Source organism: Hylaeus volcanicus, chromosome 4, assembly GCF_026283585.1.
Source record: "Hylaeus volcanicus isolate JK05 chromosome 4, UHH_iyHylVolc1.0_haploid, whole genome shotgun sequence".
Taxonomy (NCBI): domain Eukaryota; kingdom Metazoa; phylum Arthropoda; class Insecta; order Hymenoptera; family Colletidae; genus Hylaeus; species Hylaeus volcanicus.
The window spans coordinates 11,556,609-11,576,133 of NC_071979.1; the positions used below are offsets into that span (position 1 = coordinate 11,556,609).

The 19,525-nt window shown below is 36.8% G+C and overlaps 1 protein-coding gene across 1 annotated transcript in view; it reads left to right on the forward strand.

Moving 5' to 3' along the window:
* Positions 1-19,525, forward strand: part of LOC128875193 (MAP kinase-activating death domain protein-like) — a 102,563-nt gene that overhangs the window by 30,078 nt on the left and 52,960 nt on the right. Inside the window, exons 11-22 of the mRNA XM_054120581.1 lie at positions 1,351-1,589; positions 2,328-2,519; positions 6,948-7,304; positions 9,039-9,107; positions 9,194-9,394; positions 14,363-14,558; positions 14,628-14,720; positions 14,797-14,930; positions 15,484-15,642; positions 15,893-16,084; positions 16,216-16,303; positions 16,397-16,536. Of these exons, the coding sequence (XP_053976556.1) occupies positions 1,351-1,589; positions 2,328-2,519; positions 6,948-7,304; positions 9,039-9,107; positions 9,194-9,394; positions 14,363-14,558; positions 14,628-14,720; positions 14,797-14,930; positions 15,484-15,642; positions 15,893-16,084; positions 16,216-16,303; positions 16,397-16,536 (2,060 nt within the window). The remainder of the gene's footprint in view (positions 1-1,350; positions 1,590-2,327; positions 2,520-6,947; positions 7,305-9,038; positions 9,108-9,193; positions 9,395-14,362; positions 14,559-14,627; positions 14,721-14,796; positions 14,931-15,483; positions 15,643-15,892; positions 16,085-16,215; positions 16,304-16,396; positions 16,537-19,525) is intronic.

The window sequence follows — 19,525 nt, forward strand, 5'->3', positions numbered from 1 at the left end:
TGTTGAGTGCGTACGAGCGCATACAAGGCACGGGAGTCCACTCCCTTAAAGAGTTCCCTCTGCTTGAGCGTCGAGAAAGCACGACTTCATGCAGGGTTGCCAACCGTCTAAATTCAAGTCCAGTGTTAAATTGTTTCTTTCAATTTCAACACAAGGAAAGAGACATTTCGACATTATTCATTTCTATAATTCTCTAACTTTAGAAGCCAGTAGCTCTTGAACGAAACGTTTGCAAGCATACTTGTAGAGGAAATTCTTTTTGTTTTGGGGTCCTAAATTTATCCTTTAAGATTGGCCATTTATTCCGGGAACACCCTGTATAAACACTGCCATACAAAACAAATCACCTAACTTTTGGGACGACCTGATAGAAATCATACACAAAGTATACTATGTAATACATGTTGAATATACAGTCAGTCCATAAATATTCGTACACCCTATGTTTGTTGAAGAGATTTGTTTCAATTAAACGATTGGTGTAATGTTTCCAAGTGTATGTTTGCATAAATATGTTCATGTATACAGGGCGTCTCAAAAATGTTGGAATTCCTTGGAAAGGGTGGTTCGGAAGGTGATTTGAAACAACTTTTTCCTTAGCGAAAATGTTGTCTGGGGCTTCGTGAAGAAAAAGTTGTTTCAAATCACCTCCCGGACCACTCCTTTCAAGGAGTTCCAACATTTTTGGGGCACCCTGTATACACGAATAAGCTTATTCATATACATATTTATAATGAAAAATTCATTTGGTAATATCAAAACTATTATTTCATTTAGGCAAACTTCTTCAATAGACACAGAGGGTACGAATATTTATAGGTTTGACTGTATTCTACAATTATTGTAATATCATTATTTCATTTTGGATAAGTGCACAATGTGCATACCTTTTGGTTATGCTTAGCATGTCAGTGCTAAGTATTAAAATATTCTTTTATATCGTAAATGCATACAATCCCCAGTCTAATGACAAGTTGAGCTCCTCAAACCCCAATTTTACATGGACTATGAGATACTTCGTGTTAATAGCAGATTTGTATATTTGCCTCTTCTAACTGCAAATATATTAGCAGGGATGGGATGTGTAAAACAATCTACTAGCACACACTTCTTTATAACTATGCAGCACGTCATTAATTTTTCCCTAAAAATAAATCTGCACAACACATGCCAATGGTACCAACTTCCTTGGTACTATGTTACAACGATGATACCAACTTATGAAATAGAAATCCCTGTTTGTACTACTAAGACTTCAATCCCACTGCAAGTATCTTTCCTGTCAAAGCTCTAAATTTATGTGTCGAAACCCACGAAGGGTTTGTTTTGAACGAAGGAATAATTGTACAGGCTACAACTGTTCGCAAGTGGCGCAGCCCCAGCAGATGTCCCTGTCAGTGGACCCCAAGAACGTCTACAATCCTCCAAGCACATTGCAGTATCCTGGAGTGGAGGAGGAGTCAACCGTGAGGCCTGAGAGTCCACCCAGCACCTCTTCCAGTCACAGCGACCTGAGCAGTCCCAGCTTCAACAGGGACTCGGAGTTCGAACTGAACCCTAAGGCTCAAGAAGGCTCCCAATCGACCAACGTGAGTGCTCCTCACACTTTTCAACTTTCAACCTTTGAGCATCTTTATACAACTCACTTCTTTCTCGACCTGCTTAGAAACGAAATTCAAACGAAGACCACGACTACATTCGTAAAATTTTGCAATTTTTTCAATACTCCTGGCGTTAACGTTACTTTACTCGAAATCTACAGAAACGATCTTAACAAAATAAAGGCTGCACTTTACTTTGGCGGACCTAAAATTTTTAAGTTTTTTTTACATAAGCCTGTAAATTTTGGCGAGAAAAATCCGGAAATGCTAGTTTTAAGGCGAGGAATTCGCTAGTTTGGAAGTTATGAGCAGTTAAAAGTGGCATTTTACCGTATTTGACTGACACTTTCGACGTCATATTATGTTGTAGCTATACCTTGTCGGTAAAACAGATTGTCGGTGGTGGCGGACTACATTATGTACTACTTTTATATTGTTATAGCTATTTTTGAAAACTGCAATATTTCAAATTAACAGAGTTGGTTTGTACCCTAGAGTACGAATTCAACTTTTGAATTGCCTGTCAAATACGGTAAAAAAATTCTTTTCAACCTCGTATAACTGTGGACTGCTATGCTTCGCGTCTACGACGGAAGAAAACTCGCAGAGGTAGATTAATAAATTTGAAAGCGGTCATTGAGTTTCCACAGATTCTCCAGACTCTTTCCCTCGCTATAATCACCGTTAGTGGCATGTTCAGCGCGTTAACCGACTACTTGACCATAGGATAAAGAGGAAGGTGGTAGCTTTGAGTCAGACTCTGCATCAACAATAACACCACGCACAATCCTGAGCGCACAAAGTTCGGTAGGACAGTTCGGAGTAGGCATGGGATCTCTAGCCACTCCGACGGTCAGCGACAGTGAACGTCCTGCCACCTCCCACAGGACCTCACGTGTCAGTAGATTTGTCGTTCCTGTGAGTCATCCTCCACGACAGTCTCAGTTTCTGCCTTCTCAGTGTACCCCACTATCGATTTACGTTTCTTTCTGATTGGCGAGCTGCATGCAGTAAGGGGCTGTTCATTAATTACGTAAGGACGATTATTGGTCATTTTTAACTTACTCCGAGGTAAGGGTAACATTTCTCCACGTAACATTCCTCCCCCCTCTCTTTCTTCTTACGTAAGATTTGGACTAAAATCTTTCTAAAATTTTCTCTTTAATAGTTTAAAAAAGAATCTTTTAGTTGTTGAAGAATGCGTGTTATAATTAAAGGTGAGATTTGAAACGATTCTAAAGTGAACCAAGACGCTGTTTTCCAAAGAGTGCGATTTCAGTTCCAGAAAATTTAGGCAAATATACAGGGTGTTGCAAAAATGTTGTAACACCTTGAAAGGAGTGGTTCGGGTGGTGATTTGAAGCAACTTTTTCCTTAGCGAAAATGTTGTCCGAGACTTCGTTGAGGAGACATTAACGGAAAACACTGACCAATCAGAGCGCGCGTATACCGTTGGAGCGGCCGCGGTAGCGTATCAGCGCGGCCGCCTAGCGCGTAGCCTACGTCTACCCCGGCCGCTCTAACGGTATACGCGCGCTCTGATTGGTCAGCGTTTTCTGTTAATATCTCCTCAACGAAGCCTCGGACAACATTTACGCTAAGGAAAAAGTTGTTTCAAATCATCCCCCGAACCACCCCTTTCAAGGAATTCCAACATTTTTGGGACACCCTGTATTTCGTGAACTCAGGGGCGGACAGTAGAGCAGTGCGTAGCGTAGCCGACTACCACACTGAAATCCTGGGTTCGAATCCTGGCCGGTTCGCCCCTGTTTTTCATGGTTGGGTTAGGGCTGGCTAACAAAAATATAAAATATGGAAAAAGCCTAGGACGAAAATAAGGAATAAGACAGAATTCAATAGCAAATAAGGGCTAAATAAGCTAAATGATAGCTCCCCAGCTAAGCACTATAAACTCAAAAAAAAAAAAAATATTTCTTGTACTCTTGTGACCACTTCCTTTGCATCACGTTATTTGTAAAATTCTCAACGCGATAGTAAATTACGTAAGAATATCAATATTGTAAAATTCTCTATTATTTGTAAAATTCTCTATTATTGTAACATTCTCTATTATTTGTAAAATTCTCTATTATTGTACAATTCTCAACGCGATAGTAAATTACGTAAGAATATCAATATTATCAAAGAATGGATCTTAACCCCATCCCCCCATGACGTAAGATCATTTCAGATTTTTTAATTCATCTCATCCCCCTTTGAGACCCTTACGTAATGAATGAATGGCCCCTGACCATCAAGAGGCCACTCTGCCACGCGATGTCTCCAGCATGAAACCCTTTCTTCGATGGTTTCCTTATCGCGTTATCGATAAGACCGTTTGTTTAATTTTGGAACTCTTTGCAAGTGAAATGAATTTCATTTTTGCTTCGTCGTTTCATTTTTCTTTCTTTTTCGAGTACTGTATGCATGTGTTTCGCACTTGGGAAATCACGCGGCACACTTTACGCTGCAAGAATTGATTTCTTTGGGGATGGATTGATTAAATGGTACCTTATCAATGTACTGAAATGCACCGTTGGATATCGTTAACCAAGTCTGCATGGATCCGATCGATGAATCGTCGATTTCTCCGCCCTCGGCACTGTTTCAAGTGACTGTTCCTCTTTTGACGTGTTTGTCCCCTGTATCTGAGTGGATATACTAATAATAATGATTCCCGATGATAAATCGTAGGTTGTGAAAACTCAGAAATTTCTAGAGAATCAACGTATCGCACGCCATATTTTAAATGACGATATTTTGGTTGTACAGGGTGTGCAACGCAATTCATGCAAGATTGCAAAGAAGTTAAGCGGTATAATAAGTTGTACATTGCTTTTTTTTTTATAACTTCATTTTGTCATTCAACATAAGTGGGAGATACGACACGTGCGAATTGCGTGATTCATATTGTACAGGGTGTTCCAGAATTCGTGTAAGAATCGGAAATGAGGGGGTAGCTGAGATGATTCTGAACCACAATTTCCTTTGCAAAAATGTCGTATGATGCTTCGTTTTTGAATTATTAACGGAAAACTACCGACTAATCACAGCGCACAGCGCACTCTCAGTTGGCTACACTGCGATCTAGGGTCAGTGATGCCAACCGGGATGCATTTTATCGCGCATGCGCGGCCAGAAAGACCGTTAACAGTGTCGTATCCTTTGAGTGCATAGAGATAAAGGAGGAATTGCTTTGTTCTATATAGACCGAAAGTGTGTCCGAGAGAGAAAGGTATAGAGTGATATTCGTCCTCTCTGCGCATGCGTCAACATCGTACCTGCAGTGACCTGCACTCTTTGTATATATTTATAGAAACCCTGCACTTCAGTTTTATGAATTGTTGTAATAGATCGTTTTAATAGAAATGTATACTCAATACACGAAATTCTCTAAATCTGTATACTGCATAAAAAAAACCCAATAATATGCTTTATGTATATATGTATATACAAATATACAGGGTGTCCCAAAAATGTTGTAACACCTTAAAAGGGGTGGTTGGGCAGGTTATTTGAAACTACTTTTTCCTTAGCGAAAATGTTGTCCGAGGATTCGTTGAGGAGATATTAACGGAAAACACTGACCAATCAAAGCGCGCGTATACCGTTGGAGCGGCCGCGGTAGCGAAGGCATACGCGTTAGCCGCCCGACCAATCAGAGCACGAGTATGCCGGTAGAGCGCTCGCGGTAGTGTAGGCTACGCCCTAGGCGGCCGACCAATCAGAGCACGAGTATGCCAATGGAGCGCCCGCTGATTGGTCGGGTTTTTTTGTTAATATCTCCTCAACGAAGCGTAGAACAAAATTTTCGCTAAGGAAAAAGTTGTTTGAAATCACCTCCTGAACCACCCCTTTCAAGGTGTTACAACATTTTTGGGACACCCTGTATATACCCCTGAAGGGGCGCCAAGATAGTCTTGCCCGGGGCGCCAACATTGCTAAAACCACCCCTGCTGACAATCCTCCTCCATGTCTATATACTCAAAGAGTTTTGCCAAGTGACGCTACTGGTTGTACTTATACTGTGCCCTTACCTTCTACTTTCTCTATGCTTCCGCATCTCATTCTTACCCACGTTTCCTTTGCCTTTCCTGTCAAATCCTTATCTTCCCAGTATGTCTCTCCTGCCATACTTGTTTTTCTCTCCTTATATTCCCTGCAGAAGCGCGAATTCTCTATCTTATACCAGTTATTATTAGACTGCGGATCTTTATGCAAAATAAAATCTTTGCGAACGTGCCTACAAAAATTGAACCTAAATAGGAATTTATTTTATTCTGCAAATATTATAATATGATCTTTACTTTCAATCTTTTTTATATTCTTGCATATTGTTTGCATTTTTTTAGCTTCATGCACATTCAAATTTCCTATAAATGCATAAAGATTCGCAGTCTAGTTATTATTCATATATTTGCTATACTTTTATATTGTCTTTATATATTGTCCTATCTTTATCCTTAAATCATGAATATATTTGTAAAATTATAAAGGGGTAATTAAGACACCCCTTTTTAGTCGCGCTGATACTTCATTGACGCTATGTTCGCCGCGCATGCGCGAGAAAACGCGACCTGGCTGGCATCACTGCCTAGCGTAGCCAGCCAATCCTGGTTCGAGCCTATGCTCTCGCGGCTGAGCGCGCGCTACTCGGACGTTGTGATTGGTCGGTGGTTTTTCATTAATAATTCAAAAACGAATCGCCATACGTCATTTTTGCAAAGGAAATTGTGGTTCAGAATCGCCTCAGCTACCCCCCATTTCCGGTTTTTACACTAATTCTGAGACACTCTGTATAGTTCGACGTTTCAAAAATGTAAACACCCACATTCCCTGGAAATGAACGCGCAAATAATATTTATATGCGACAAGTTTGCACATCCGTTGGTATGAGTACTATTTAGATATCTGTGTTGAGGTTTCATAAGTCAAGACAGTGATTTCCAAAGAAAACACAACAAATTCCAGTTCCGAAAAATTAGAAAAATATTTTTTTGGATCCTCGTGAGCAATTCCTTCGCATCGCATTATTTGCAAAATTCCCTATATAGTAACATTCATCAAATTAAAAAATCTTTCACATTTAACGACTAATTTTGAATTAAGTAAACTAAAGTAAACTAAACCAGTTTCTATATTAGTTTTGGAAACCACTGCTCCGAAAATATTCCTAGCATCCAAAATTCGTGACGAATACCTGAACCCTTTCAATTCTGTACAATTCTGTAAATTAATGGATCCTACCCCCTGTAAGACTTAAATATCATCTCTTTAAATATTTCGAGAACTTTTCCCCTAACGTCTCGATCAAAGATCCACGAGTCGAATTGTCTCGTTTCAAAGATTCAGCCCAGTGCAGCTGCTCTCCAACGTCACCCCAGCGTGGGTAACGTTCTGGCGAGAGCATCCAGCTTTGGAACTGGAACTGGACCGCTTTTGCCACGGCAAATGAGCAGCAGCAGCAACGATAACTCGGAGTCGTCCACGGTTTCTCGACAGCTGTCGTTGGGCGCCACCACCCCCAAGCAGCCTGGAGAGGGTGGCCAGAGGCAGAGCGTTCCAAACGCCACTGGAAACGGTGTCCTTCGCCAGGGGTCTCAAGGATCGCTGTTCGAGCAGATCGCCACTCAGGCGAAGGACCTGGTTCGCGAAACCACCAGACAGAGCAGTCAGGATGGGATACTTGCTCAGATGGATAAGGTAGGATAATCAATTTTTTTTTATTTTATTGTGGTTAATAGACTGTGGATGTTCATAGAAATTCATTCATATGAAATTCTTTAATTGTTTATAACTATTGTTATTGCAAAGTTCCTATTTTTTTAATGTAATAATTATATTATATATATATATATTTATTTATTTATATTATATAATAATTATTATATATATATATAATTATATTATATAATAATTAATTTTGTAACCGCAAGGAGTTACGATGGAGTCTTCCACATTTCATGATACATGATTTTGTGATGTTTCCGTTTGCAAAAATTTATGTACACTTTCATTGGTTAAAACTATTGTCGCTGATAAAATAATTTTTGGAAAAAGATATAACCGACTTCGACAAATATTAAAACTGCACTAAAAAGTATGAAATAATTTCTAGTTAATTGATATGAATACTCACCAGTTCTAGATACAATTGCTTAAAAGTATGAAATAATTTCTATTTCCTTTATATTAAATTATGTTCAATAATCTTTTCGTAGTCCACGCAAAATGAAACACTTTTAATTCTGTTTGAGTTAGTTTTTGGTGAGGCCGGTAATATTGAATGCTGTTAATATATACATGTATACTGTCTACGTGGGAATACTGTCTAAGAGGGTTTACATATAGTATATAGTAATAATACGGTATAATATTGCATACAGTTAATGTATATACTACATACCTACATGAAAATACTGTCTGACTAGGTTTGAGATAGTATTTGGTGAAGGTGGCGACATTGAATAATCTTAATGTATATGGCGTCTAAAGTATATATAACGATAGCAATAATTTAAGGGTGTATGTTTTGTCACTTGAACAGAAAGTTAAACCAAGTTTGGTAATTTTGAATGTAAGTAAAAGGTTATTTAACATAATTTAATATAAAGGAAATAGAAATTATTTCATACTTTCAAGCAACTATATTTAGAACTGTTAAGTATTCATAGCAATTAACTATATCAATTATTTCATACTTTTTAGTGCAGTTTTAATACTTCTTCAAAGTCGGTGGTATTTCTTTTCCAAAAATTATTTTATTATGTGTTTGGATATAGTAGAATTAACAATTTCTAATTTTATTGTGATAAATAGACGGTGGCTCAGTGCAACAGCTACTTTAATAGTTAATCAGTAATCGCTTAATAAAGAAACTAACTGTCTAACTAAACTAGGAATGTTTCCGGAAATTCATATTGTTATTTACATAGATGAAGCACAGTAATCACTTTTTAATCTTATCGTAATGAATAGACTGTGGATGTTTTGTGGAAATTCATTTTTTTATATACATGGATGAGGCACGATGATCACTTTATAATTTTATTGTAATCAATAGACTGTGAGTGTTTTTGGAAATTGATATTTTGTATATGCACACATGAAGAACAGAAACATAGATTGAACTATGTTTGGTCTCCTACATACAATTTTATTTGACAAAAAAACAATTTTATTTTTACCGTTTTCAAACCTTATGCATTTGTGCACATCTTTGTATATTCATGCGTATTTACACTTGTCATAAATGCACAAATATCCACAGTTTAAACCTTGTTCTGTGAACGATGCGACGAAACAGTTCACACCTTTCTATGTACACTCTCTTAAACTCCAAAATTTAATTTCATAAACAACATACAAATATTGTTCCACAATTAGAAATCTTAAAATGAAACCTTAAAACTTCCTATTCATTTGTCTACTCAACAGTTGAAACACCAGGCGAAGGAGAAGATCACAGAGGCAGGCGAGGAGAGTCTGTTTGCTCCTCTAGAGCAGGTAAGCATCGTTTTAGAAACACACCGTAGAAACAGTGACTTAATCTTGATCCATTGAATCTAATTCTTCATCGAAATTGCGAGCAGCTGACGCAGCAGACGAAAAAAGCCATGGGCGAGGCGACAAAGTCCGTGCAGGAGGCTTCGAAAACCGCTTTGGAGGCCAGTAAGACCGCTGCAGGGGTGAGCAAGAACACATTCGACGACCTAACGTACGTGGGCAAGAGCACTTTCGGAGACTTTACCAAAAGTGCCAAGGAAGCTGCTGCGAAGAAGGGCTTGATCAAGGTTTGCAAATTTTGAAAAATAAGAAGCAATTAAAATTATTTACCTTGGACAGTATCACTTTTAGAAACGTATTCGACGAATTCCAATACAATTACTAGACTCCAGATTTGATGCATTTATGGTGTACAATAATGTAGATAACGTACAAGGTATGATCAAAAAGTAAGGTGACTTTTTATTTTGTTCAACAAATATTTATTTATTCTTCAATATTTATATTGTCTCCTTCAAAGTAATCCCCCTCAGATATAATACACTTGTGCCAGCACTTTTTCCAATCCTCGAAGCAATTCTGATAAGCACTTTGTGGTATAGCTTTGAGCTGTTTCAGCGATGGTGCCTTTATCTCCTCAATCGTTGCAAATCTTAGTCCTTTCATGGGTCTCTTCAGTTTTGGGAACAAGAAAAAGTCGCAGAGAGTCGCAAATCTGGTGAATTCATTCTCAAGTCTCATGTCCAAAACATCCGTTAAAATTGCTTGGCACAAACTAAACAGGATGCCAACATCATCAGCGACTTCTCTAATCGTAATTCGACGATTCCCCAAGACTATCTTTTTCACTTCTTCAACGTTTTCATCAGTTGTTGACGTGCAGGGGCGTCCAGGGCGACCTTCGTCATTGACATTTTCTCGGCCTTCTTGGAAGAGCTTGTACCACTTATAAACATATTTTTTACTCAGAGTACACTCACTGTATGTCACTGTCACATTTCAAGTGTTTTGAAGCACTTAGTTCCATTTTTTTACACAAAATTTGATACAAATTCTTTGATCCATTTTTTTCGATAGCAGAAAATCGTCGAACACGCAAAACACTTTGTTAAGTAATGTTTATTTAATTTATATTGTATTTTTCATTGGAACTGTATTATTGTGTTATTTTGCTATCAGTCATGTGATAGTTTTTTATAGATTCTTTTGGTTATAACCATTCATAGTCAGTTGTGCCAATGGTAAAATAGTTATAATGTTCTTCTTTTGTTTCTGCGAAGTTATGATTTTGATAATTCTTTTTAACATATTTGTTATCTTGACCATGGCTTTGAGTGTAATGACTTGACCCTAGAGCATTTTTGTTACATTCTTCTCTCTGGTTTTGTCGCATTTCTACTATAGACAGTCTCAATATCAAATTTTCTTTTGTACGTTGGTCTTCAGGCATAGATTCCCAAGCACTCATGAAATGGTCATAACCCTCAGGGAGAGTCAAAAGAATCTTCGTCATCAGCATCTTATCAGATATATTTTCACTCATGACTTTTAATCTGTGTGCTATGACTTCCAATTTCTACATGTGTGTCGCTATATCATCCTCTGGATGTTTAACGAACGTATACCATTGTTGCTGTAATGCATATATCCTAGTTTCTGATTTTTTTTCGTAGACTGCAACAAGTTTATCCCACATGCTTTTAGAATTATCACAGTTAATGATATGCATCACACTCTGCTCAGAAATGGTAGTAGCGAATATCTTTTGTACAATGGGATCTGGTTTGTACCATGCAGCTTTGCTTTTCTCATATTCCCTTTTGGCTTCTGCGCTTGCATTTGCATCCAATGCAACTGGAACTGCTTTTCCTTTTACAACATCCCAACCTTCACAGGATTTCAACAGGATTGTCATTTGGAATTTCCAGAGGTTCCAATTATCACTACCTTCCAATTTTTGTTATCCTTGCCAATTCATGTGCCATGATTACGATTTTTGAGATTAGATTTCTTTTTTGCACTAAGGCTGGAATTTCCTCATTGCATACAAGAAACGTATGAATATTTTCAGGCATCTACTGGGTCCATAACCTGTTAGAATATGTGATTATGTGGACTGAATGAGCAAAGACTTTCTTGATTATTATAGATTTATTAAGAAAGGTGCAAAAACGTGTCTCATCACTGTAGATGTTCAATTGCAGAAACAAAAGAAGAACACGCTTCTAACCTTTATGTTTCTCAAAAATAAACGAAAATAAAATAATTTTTTGGAAAAAAATTTAACCGACTTCAAAAAAGGTACAGTGAAAAGTATGAAATAATTTCTAGTTAATGTATATGAATACGCACTAGCTCTAGATATAATTGCTTAAAAGTATGGGAAAATGCAGTGAAAAGTGTGAAATAATTTCTATTTAAACTGCATTGTTATTCACCATCGTTTGATGAATTTGGTTAAATTATTAAATACATCATATTAAATGCAATGCACCTTTTTCGGAGGCGGCGCAAAATTTAGAATTAAGTATATTAAAAATTGCTAAACTTGGTTTAACTTTCTGTCGGAGAAACACAAAATATGGTCTTTATTTATTACTATCATTACATCCACTTTGACATCATATTCATTATCACTATTCAATATCGCCGCCGCCACAAAATACTATCCCAAACCTATTCAGACAGTATTTCCATGGGTAGAGTATACAAAGTGTCGTTGAATTAGTGTAAGAACCGGAAATGGGGGGTAACTGAGACAATTCTGAACCACAATTTCCTTTGCGGATAGTGCTTCGTTTACGTTAATATTCGACACCATTCGAAATTTTTGCAAACAAAATCGTAGTTCAGCATCGTCTCAGCTATCCCCAAAATTAAATATTATCAAACTTGGTTTAACTTTATGTTCGAGGAACAAAAAATATGACAATAATTATTGCTATTACTATATCCGCTTTAGACATCATATTCATTAACACTATTCAATATCGCTGCCCCCACCAAATACTATCCCAAACCTATTCATACAGTATTTCCATGGAGAGAGTTTATACATTAGCAGTAATCAATATTGCCGCCCCTCCCCTCCAAAAAAGCCCCAAATCTACTCAAACTATATTTCCGTGTACATACTATATACATCAACTATTAATTCCACATAGACAATAAACATGTATACATTGACAGCATTCAATATTGCCGCCTCTACCAATAGCTAACCCAAACCGGAATTAAAAATTTTTTACATCTGCGCCGCCTCCGAAAAAGGTGCATTGCATTTAATATGATGTATTTAATAATTTAACCAAATTCATCAAACGATGGTGAATAACAATGCAGTTTAAATAGAAATTATTTCACACTTTTCACTGCATTTTCCCATACTTTTAAGCAATTATATCTAGAGCTAGTGCGTATTCATATAAATTAATTAGGAATTATTTCATACTTTTCACTGTACCTTTTTTGAAGTCGGTTAAATTTTTTTTCCAAAAAATTATTTTATTTCACTCTTTTTAGTGGCAATCTATAACCAATAGGTTTCATGCAATAACAACAGTTATGGACAATATACAGGATGACCCAAAAACGTTGGAGGTCCTTGAAAAGACTTGTTCCGCGGGGGAGGGGGGGTTGAAACAATTTTTCCTTAGCGAAAATGTTGCTCGAGGCTTCGTTAAGGAGATATTTTGACAGAAACAGAAACTCCCGACCAATCAGAGCGCGAGTATGCCGGTGGAGCGCCTGCGGTAGCATAGGCCCCGCAGGCGCTCCTTGATTGGTCGGGGGTTTCTGTCAATATCTCCTTAACGAAGCCTCGAACAATATTTTCGTTAAGAAAAAATTGTTTCAAATCACCCCCCATCCCGAAACACCCCATTCGAGGACATCCAACATTTTTTGGACAGCCTGTATAATTGCAAATGGGATTATCAAGAATACATCTGCAACTACATGTGAAAGGATTGATTGCGTTTGGTAAATTCCTTGTCGAGCTGCACCAGAGCATAGCAATTTCGCACAAACAATGGTTTTATAAACAATAAAAGTGTCCATAAATTTTTGCAAATGGGAACATCACGAATTCATGTATCATGAAATGCGGAAGGTTTCATCGCGCTCGGTAATTTTCTCGCCGAGTTACATCATATAATAGGAATTTTGCGATAACGATAGTCATAAACAATACAGAAATTCATAAGTTTTTGCATCTGTGATCATTGCGAAAACCTCTCCGGTAGCAAAATGTAAGGGGTTTCATCGATTTCATCGGTTTCAGGCCAAACATACGTGAAATAGTACGCTTTTTGCGATAAAAACTGATATAAAGTGGTAAAAAATAAGACAAGGACAAATGTTTTGCTATGGGACCAAATGGCAAATGCTCTTCCAGATGCAAGACAAAATGTTTATGTTTAAAAAAAAAAAAAAAACGGGTAAAAAATGACAAATAACAAAATGTTTCTTTTACGCGACCAACTGGAAGAAATATTCGACAAGATGCAAGAGGTTTCACTCTGATTCATCAAGCCATCTCGACGTAATCGGCAAGCATACCTAAAAATCACGGTTTTTTGGTAAAAAGAGGGGTAAAAAATGACAAATTGCAAAAAGTCGTGATAATGGGACCACCGGGGAGGCATGCTCTACAAGATGCAACAGGATTCATTCCGATTGGTCAAGCCATCTCGGCGTAATCGGTGAACAGGCATTTAAAAAAAAAAAAAATATATATATATATATAAATATATATGTCGAATTGAGTAACCTCCTCCTTTTCGAAGTCGGTTAAATAGTATATATATAGCTGAAACTGTAAACATATTTATTTGGGACGAATGCACCAACATAAGAAGAAAAAGAAAACGAAAATCGACTGTAGGTATCCCGCAAAATTCAAAAAGTCACCTTACTTTTTGATCACACAGTACACACGTTGTTAAAGAATGAAAGCTTTGCTTCAGAAAAACCCTGTAAAACTTATTCCTCTCCAAAACTAAAATGCACAGTTTACTAATAAATAAACCATTTACTTTTATCCTTAGAACCTTTTCCATTCATTCCTGCGATCCTACATCCTACATCATTTAATTTAGCCAGAGTTCTCCAATAAACGTAGAGAGTATGAATACTCATTGGACTGACTGTATATACATACCTTTTGGTTACGTTTAGCAAGTGTTTATTATATTAGTTTGTATCTTGAATGCATAAAATCCGCAGTCAAGTGATCATTGATGGAAACTTTTCAGGGTTCCAGTGATTCGCAGCAATCGCCCCCGCAGTCTCCAGTAATGATGCAGCGAAGGGATTCGAGCAGTACACAATTGGTAGCTTCGGATAATCGAGGAGGGCGCAGGGAAATCGGACGTGATTTTTTCAGCAATATTAGTAGCGATTTAAATGGCATCGCTGCGCAAACGAGCAGCATGTTTAGTGATTTATTCGGTAAGTTGATTGTCGATAAGAATTTCTTCTGTGCTCTTATTAAATTCGTTCGTTTGATTTCATTTCCAGGGAGTAAAAATAGTTCTAATCGAAATACCGGTCTCCATCCTCAGTCGCAGAAATCGGAGAAGAACAAACCAATGCTCGGACCTTTCCCTAAAAGTATAACGCTTAGAATCAATTCTTTTGAACGATTTCCAAGTAGCCGAGTAATGAATACAACTTGCGAACTTTTCAGCTGGCAAAACTGGATTAGTCGAGCGCTCGTCGTTGATAAAGCACTCGAACAAGAGCAGCCAGGAGGATATTCAGAGGATGCAGAACGCTGAACGGTCTAGCACCAACAGCGACAACCAAGCCTTCCTAACAGACGTATGTATTTGGTATAAAATCGCCATGATTACTAACACTTCATTTACCAGTTTATCTCGAAACAGTTTACTACCTGGAAAAGGATTTTCTGTATTAATATATATTAATCTATTTTGTTATGGGCAAGTATATTATTATGAATTCACTATATCAATACATATTAATATAAACATTCACTTCTACGTACTGCACACTTGCTATGACAAAAGATTCATCTCTTTCCTTAAATTGATCGTACGTAAATGACCAACAAGACTTGGAAAAGGATTTTTTGTATTAATATATGTATATTAATCCATTTTGTTATGGACAATTATACTATTATGAATTCACTATATCAATACATATTAATATAAACATTCACTTCTACGTACTGTATACTTGCTATGACAAAAGATTCATCTGTTTCTTTAAATTGATTGTAAGTAAATGACCAACAAGACAGTCAATTAATTCTTACAAGACGATCCTGGAATTAAGAAACCTGTAAATAGACTGCTGGTAATTAAAAGTGTTAAGGAGACATTGATATTAAATATTGAACTCGTTTAAGGTGGTGAACCAAGTCCTGACTGGGGAAGGCGTTGGTTGGCTCAAGTTGAACAGACTGAAGAAGCTGATGGAAGATGAGAGCTATCGAGACCTGGTGGTCACGAAGCTGAACAAAAGTCTCAATAAGAAGATCAGCCCTGATGATCATATCGACGATGTGGTAAGTTCAACACTCTGTTTCTTGGTTAAAGAGAGAATTCAACACTCTGTTTCTTGGTTAAAGAGAGAATTCAACACTCTGTTTCTTGGTTAAAGAGAGAATTCAACACCCTGTTGCTTGGTTAAAAAGAGAATTCAACAACTTGTTCTTTGATCAAAGACAGAGTCCAACACCCTGTGCCTTGATCAAGGATCAGAGTTCAATACCCTGATCCTTATCGAAGAAAGACCCTTGTTGTTTTTGTCAACAGTGCATTTCGAAACCAGTTTACAAGGGAATGCTAAAGTGCCTTCAAGCAGTGGCTCACGGTCTTGGACACACTTACAATAATTTTGGCTTGGGTGGAATGGCCTCGGTTTTTCAGCTAATGGAGATCGCGCACACCCACTACTGGAGCAAGGACCTGTCCGAGGGTGGCTTCGATAGCTCCATAATGTCCCAAGTAAGCATCATACATGTAGATTGAAACTGTATTATTCAATGCTCTATTTTATATATACTTTTTTTTATCTTATATTTATTTTATTTTGTGTTATTCATACCCTATTTCATTGTTCACCGATTCTATTTTAGGCGTCCAGTCCTTTTGGGAGCAGGGAGAACTTGAAGTCGCCTCAATCCCCCTCACAGCCAGAGTTAGCGGACGAGAGGCAAAAATTAGGTTCGTAGCGAGTTGATATCATATTCCTAAATATCATTTTTCCGGCATCTCGTTTATTAAACATCCAAATTGTACGCTTTGGCTCCGTGGCAGATCCACCTCAGGTTCACCTGGAGATGCCGCACGGCCACACGTCGCCAGCGGCTGAGAATCAATCGACGACGGACATGTTCCTGGATATGTTCACTAAAAAAGGAAAGTTTCTCAGCAAACTAACATCGTTCGACTCTGAGGTAAAACAGGCCACGAGGCTGTGGACTTCCGTTGGAATTCTCAAACTTCTCTCAACGTCTCTCAGATAATCGTCACGCTTTCTGTTGAAAGAAAGGAAGATCACCGAAAAGATAATCGACTCTCTGGGCTGAGCGCGACATTCTTTTCGATACGAGATTGATCTTTCTTCCTTCTCATATTACATAAGATGTTCTAATAAATAAATACGGCTGACAGCCACCACGCTTTACATAATAAAGGAAAGGTTTGACCATTGTTAACCCTTTCGGTACTACTGCTGCCTATAGGCGGCATCTATGAAACGGGTATGATTATTTTCTATAGTATGCATTACAAAACTACAAAAGCAGATATGGGCAAAACCGTAGGGTTCGAATAAATCTGAAGTTTGCCGATGTGTTTGTCTCGTTTCCTTTTTTGGAAAATGTTCAAAAGAAATGCGATTTAAGGTTCAGATTTTGATCAAATATAACTCCCAAGAATTTGGCTTCTTTTACTGATTTAATTTCTATTCCTATTGTAGAGTTTGGGATATTTAATGTGAAACTTTTGTAACAGAAGTTTAGTGTCAATCACGCTCGAGATTTCTATGAAACCGCAAAACACGTTTTCGTAACTTACGCTGCCGTACGATGCGACCACTATTATGGAAAACTTCCTCGTACCACGAATGTATAACCGCGGCCCGCTCCTCCGTACCGAAAGGGTTAATGTTAGCTTCTTTTTAAAAATTACAAAGAAATGATTTCGATAGAAACAAATGATCTTCGCTACAAGAAGACATTTCCTCTTCCAATAAACATACTCTTTTTACATTTTATCAAAAGAAGAAGCGAATCGATGCTCGAACCTTTCGTGTAAACGGTACCAATAGCCAGAAGAAGTTTGGTGGATCTCGAAGAGGGAACTAGAGACCCACTTGGTGGACTGAGTTTAAAAAAAGGGACCTAGAGACTCATATTACCAAATCAACCGCAGGTACACGATCGATATCGATTAATTACACTAGTTTACAAAATAAAAAAAAAAATTTACATTCAATGGCACAATTTTTTTCTTATGTATTTTGGCCTACTGAACTCGACAATCGCAAGAAAAAATTTTTCTATGAATAGGTTTTTTTTTATATGAATTTTTTTTCGATTTTTTTCTGACATACCTTCATATTTTAGGCCATATCTCGAGTTAGAAACGTCAGATTAAGTCGCGCAAGACGCCATTTTAAAGGTAATCGAATTTCCAACAATTACTTTTCACATTATTTTCCAATCGGTTCAAGAGTTTAAGTGTTACGAGCCAATGTATATGAGAAGTTTTGATTTTTTCGGCTAAAATAGAACACGAATATTTCTTTCCATCATCATGGAAAAATAGGAATTGTCAAATTATGTCTAGTTTCTTATTGTCTACGTATAGATCGCACTTTTACGAAGAAAACAAACTTTTGTTGAATAAAATCTATGGATAAATACCGGAGGTAGGAACAATTGAGTAAAGGTACAAAAAGGGTATAGGCCGGATAAAAGGGTCAAAAGTGCCCTTGAGCCAAATTGATCAATGAACATATCACGTAATAGAGTGTTAAGAAGAAACCATTTGTGCCAAGTTTGAACCCCGTACCCTTACTGGAAGGGTAGTTACAGAGCGAAATGCAATTTACAGTTTAAACTGTATATCTTTCGTTGTACTGTATCAAAAAGTTTGAAAAAAATTACTGATATTCTACTTTACGGCGTACGTGTTTGTGAATTTTATCAGAATTTTTCACTGTAAAATGGATTTTTTAAAAATTCATAAAATTTAAAAATAATTCGTTTTGATAGAAATTATGAAATGACCACATTTATATTTTTACACTGTTAGTGTTTTGTTATAATTATTAATCTATAATTTTTTCAGATTTTTGGAAGTGGTGGAACGATGTTGGAAAAATCAAAAACCGATATTTGTTTATATTATTACCTTAATTTTTTATGTGACCATGTTCATATTGTGAAAGTTTTAATACCTTATTTAATCGATATTTCCTTTCGTGCGTAGAAGAGTAATATATTCGGGTTTTTGATATTTTGACTCCATCGAATGGTTATTATACATATACATGTTTAAAATAGTATGTATCAATATGTATCAAATAATATAAAACTTAAAATATTAGAAAAAATGTCGAAAAAGACCAATGATTACTTAATTTTTAGATGAGTCATTGTTGTGAAGTTAGATATACCAGGCTTATTCTATGGACTTGTTTTCTTTGCTATTGAGATTTTCAGTGGGCATTTTGTTATTTCGTTTATTTACTTTTATAGTCAGGAGAACTTTTAGTTCTCAAGGGTTAACAGGAAATTCTGAGTTTTTTTACTTATGAATAGCAATTGGTGTATCATAAACCAATGGAGTTGGGTTTTCCTTGGGAAGCCCAACGTAAGTTTGGGAAATATTCACAAAGTAAGGCTATTTTGAAGAGTCGTGCTGACATGGCCGGAACTGTTTATTTTATTGTATAAATAAAGATAAGTGAACATTGTTCAAATGGATACGGGAGAAAAGTCAAAACTTACATACGGAATTTGATCATTCATAACCAAACGTAATTCTTAAAATCTTAACTTGTTCAATACATGTAAAACTACTTTTAATATGCATATAACGACCATACGATGCAATAATAATATCAACTACCCGAATGTATTACTCCTCTGCGCACGAAAAGTTAGAAAATATCGATTTATAATTTTTTTGTATGTAATACACCTCTACAAAAATCTGAAAAAAATTACATATATATTGATAACGATAATAAGGTATTAAAACTTTCACAATATGAACATGGTCACATAAAAAATTAAGGTAATAATATAAACAAATATCGGTTTTTGATTTTTCCAACATCGTTCCACCACTTCCAAAAATCTGAAAAAATTATAGATTAATAATTATAACAAAACACTAACAGTGTAAAAATATAAATGTGGTCATTTCATAATT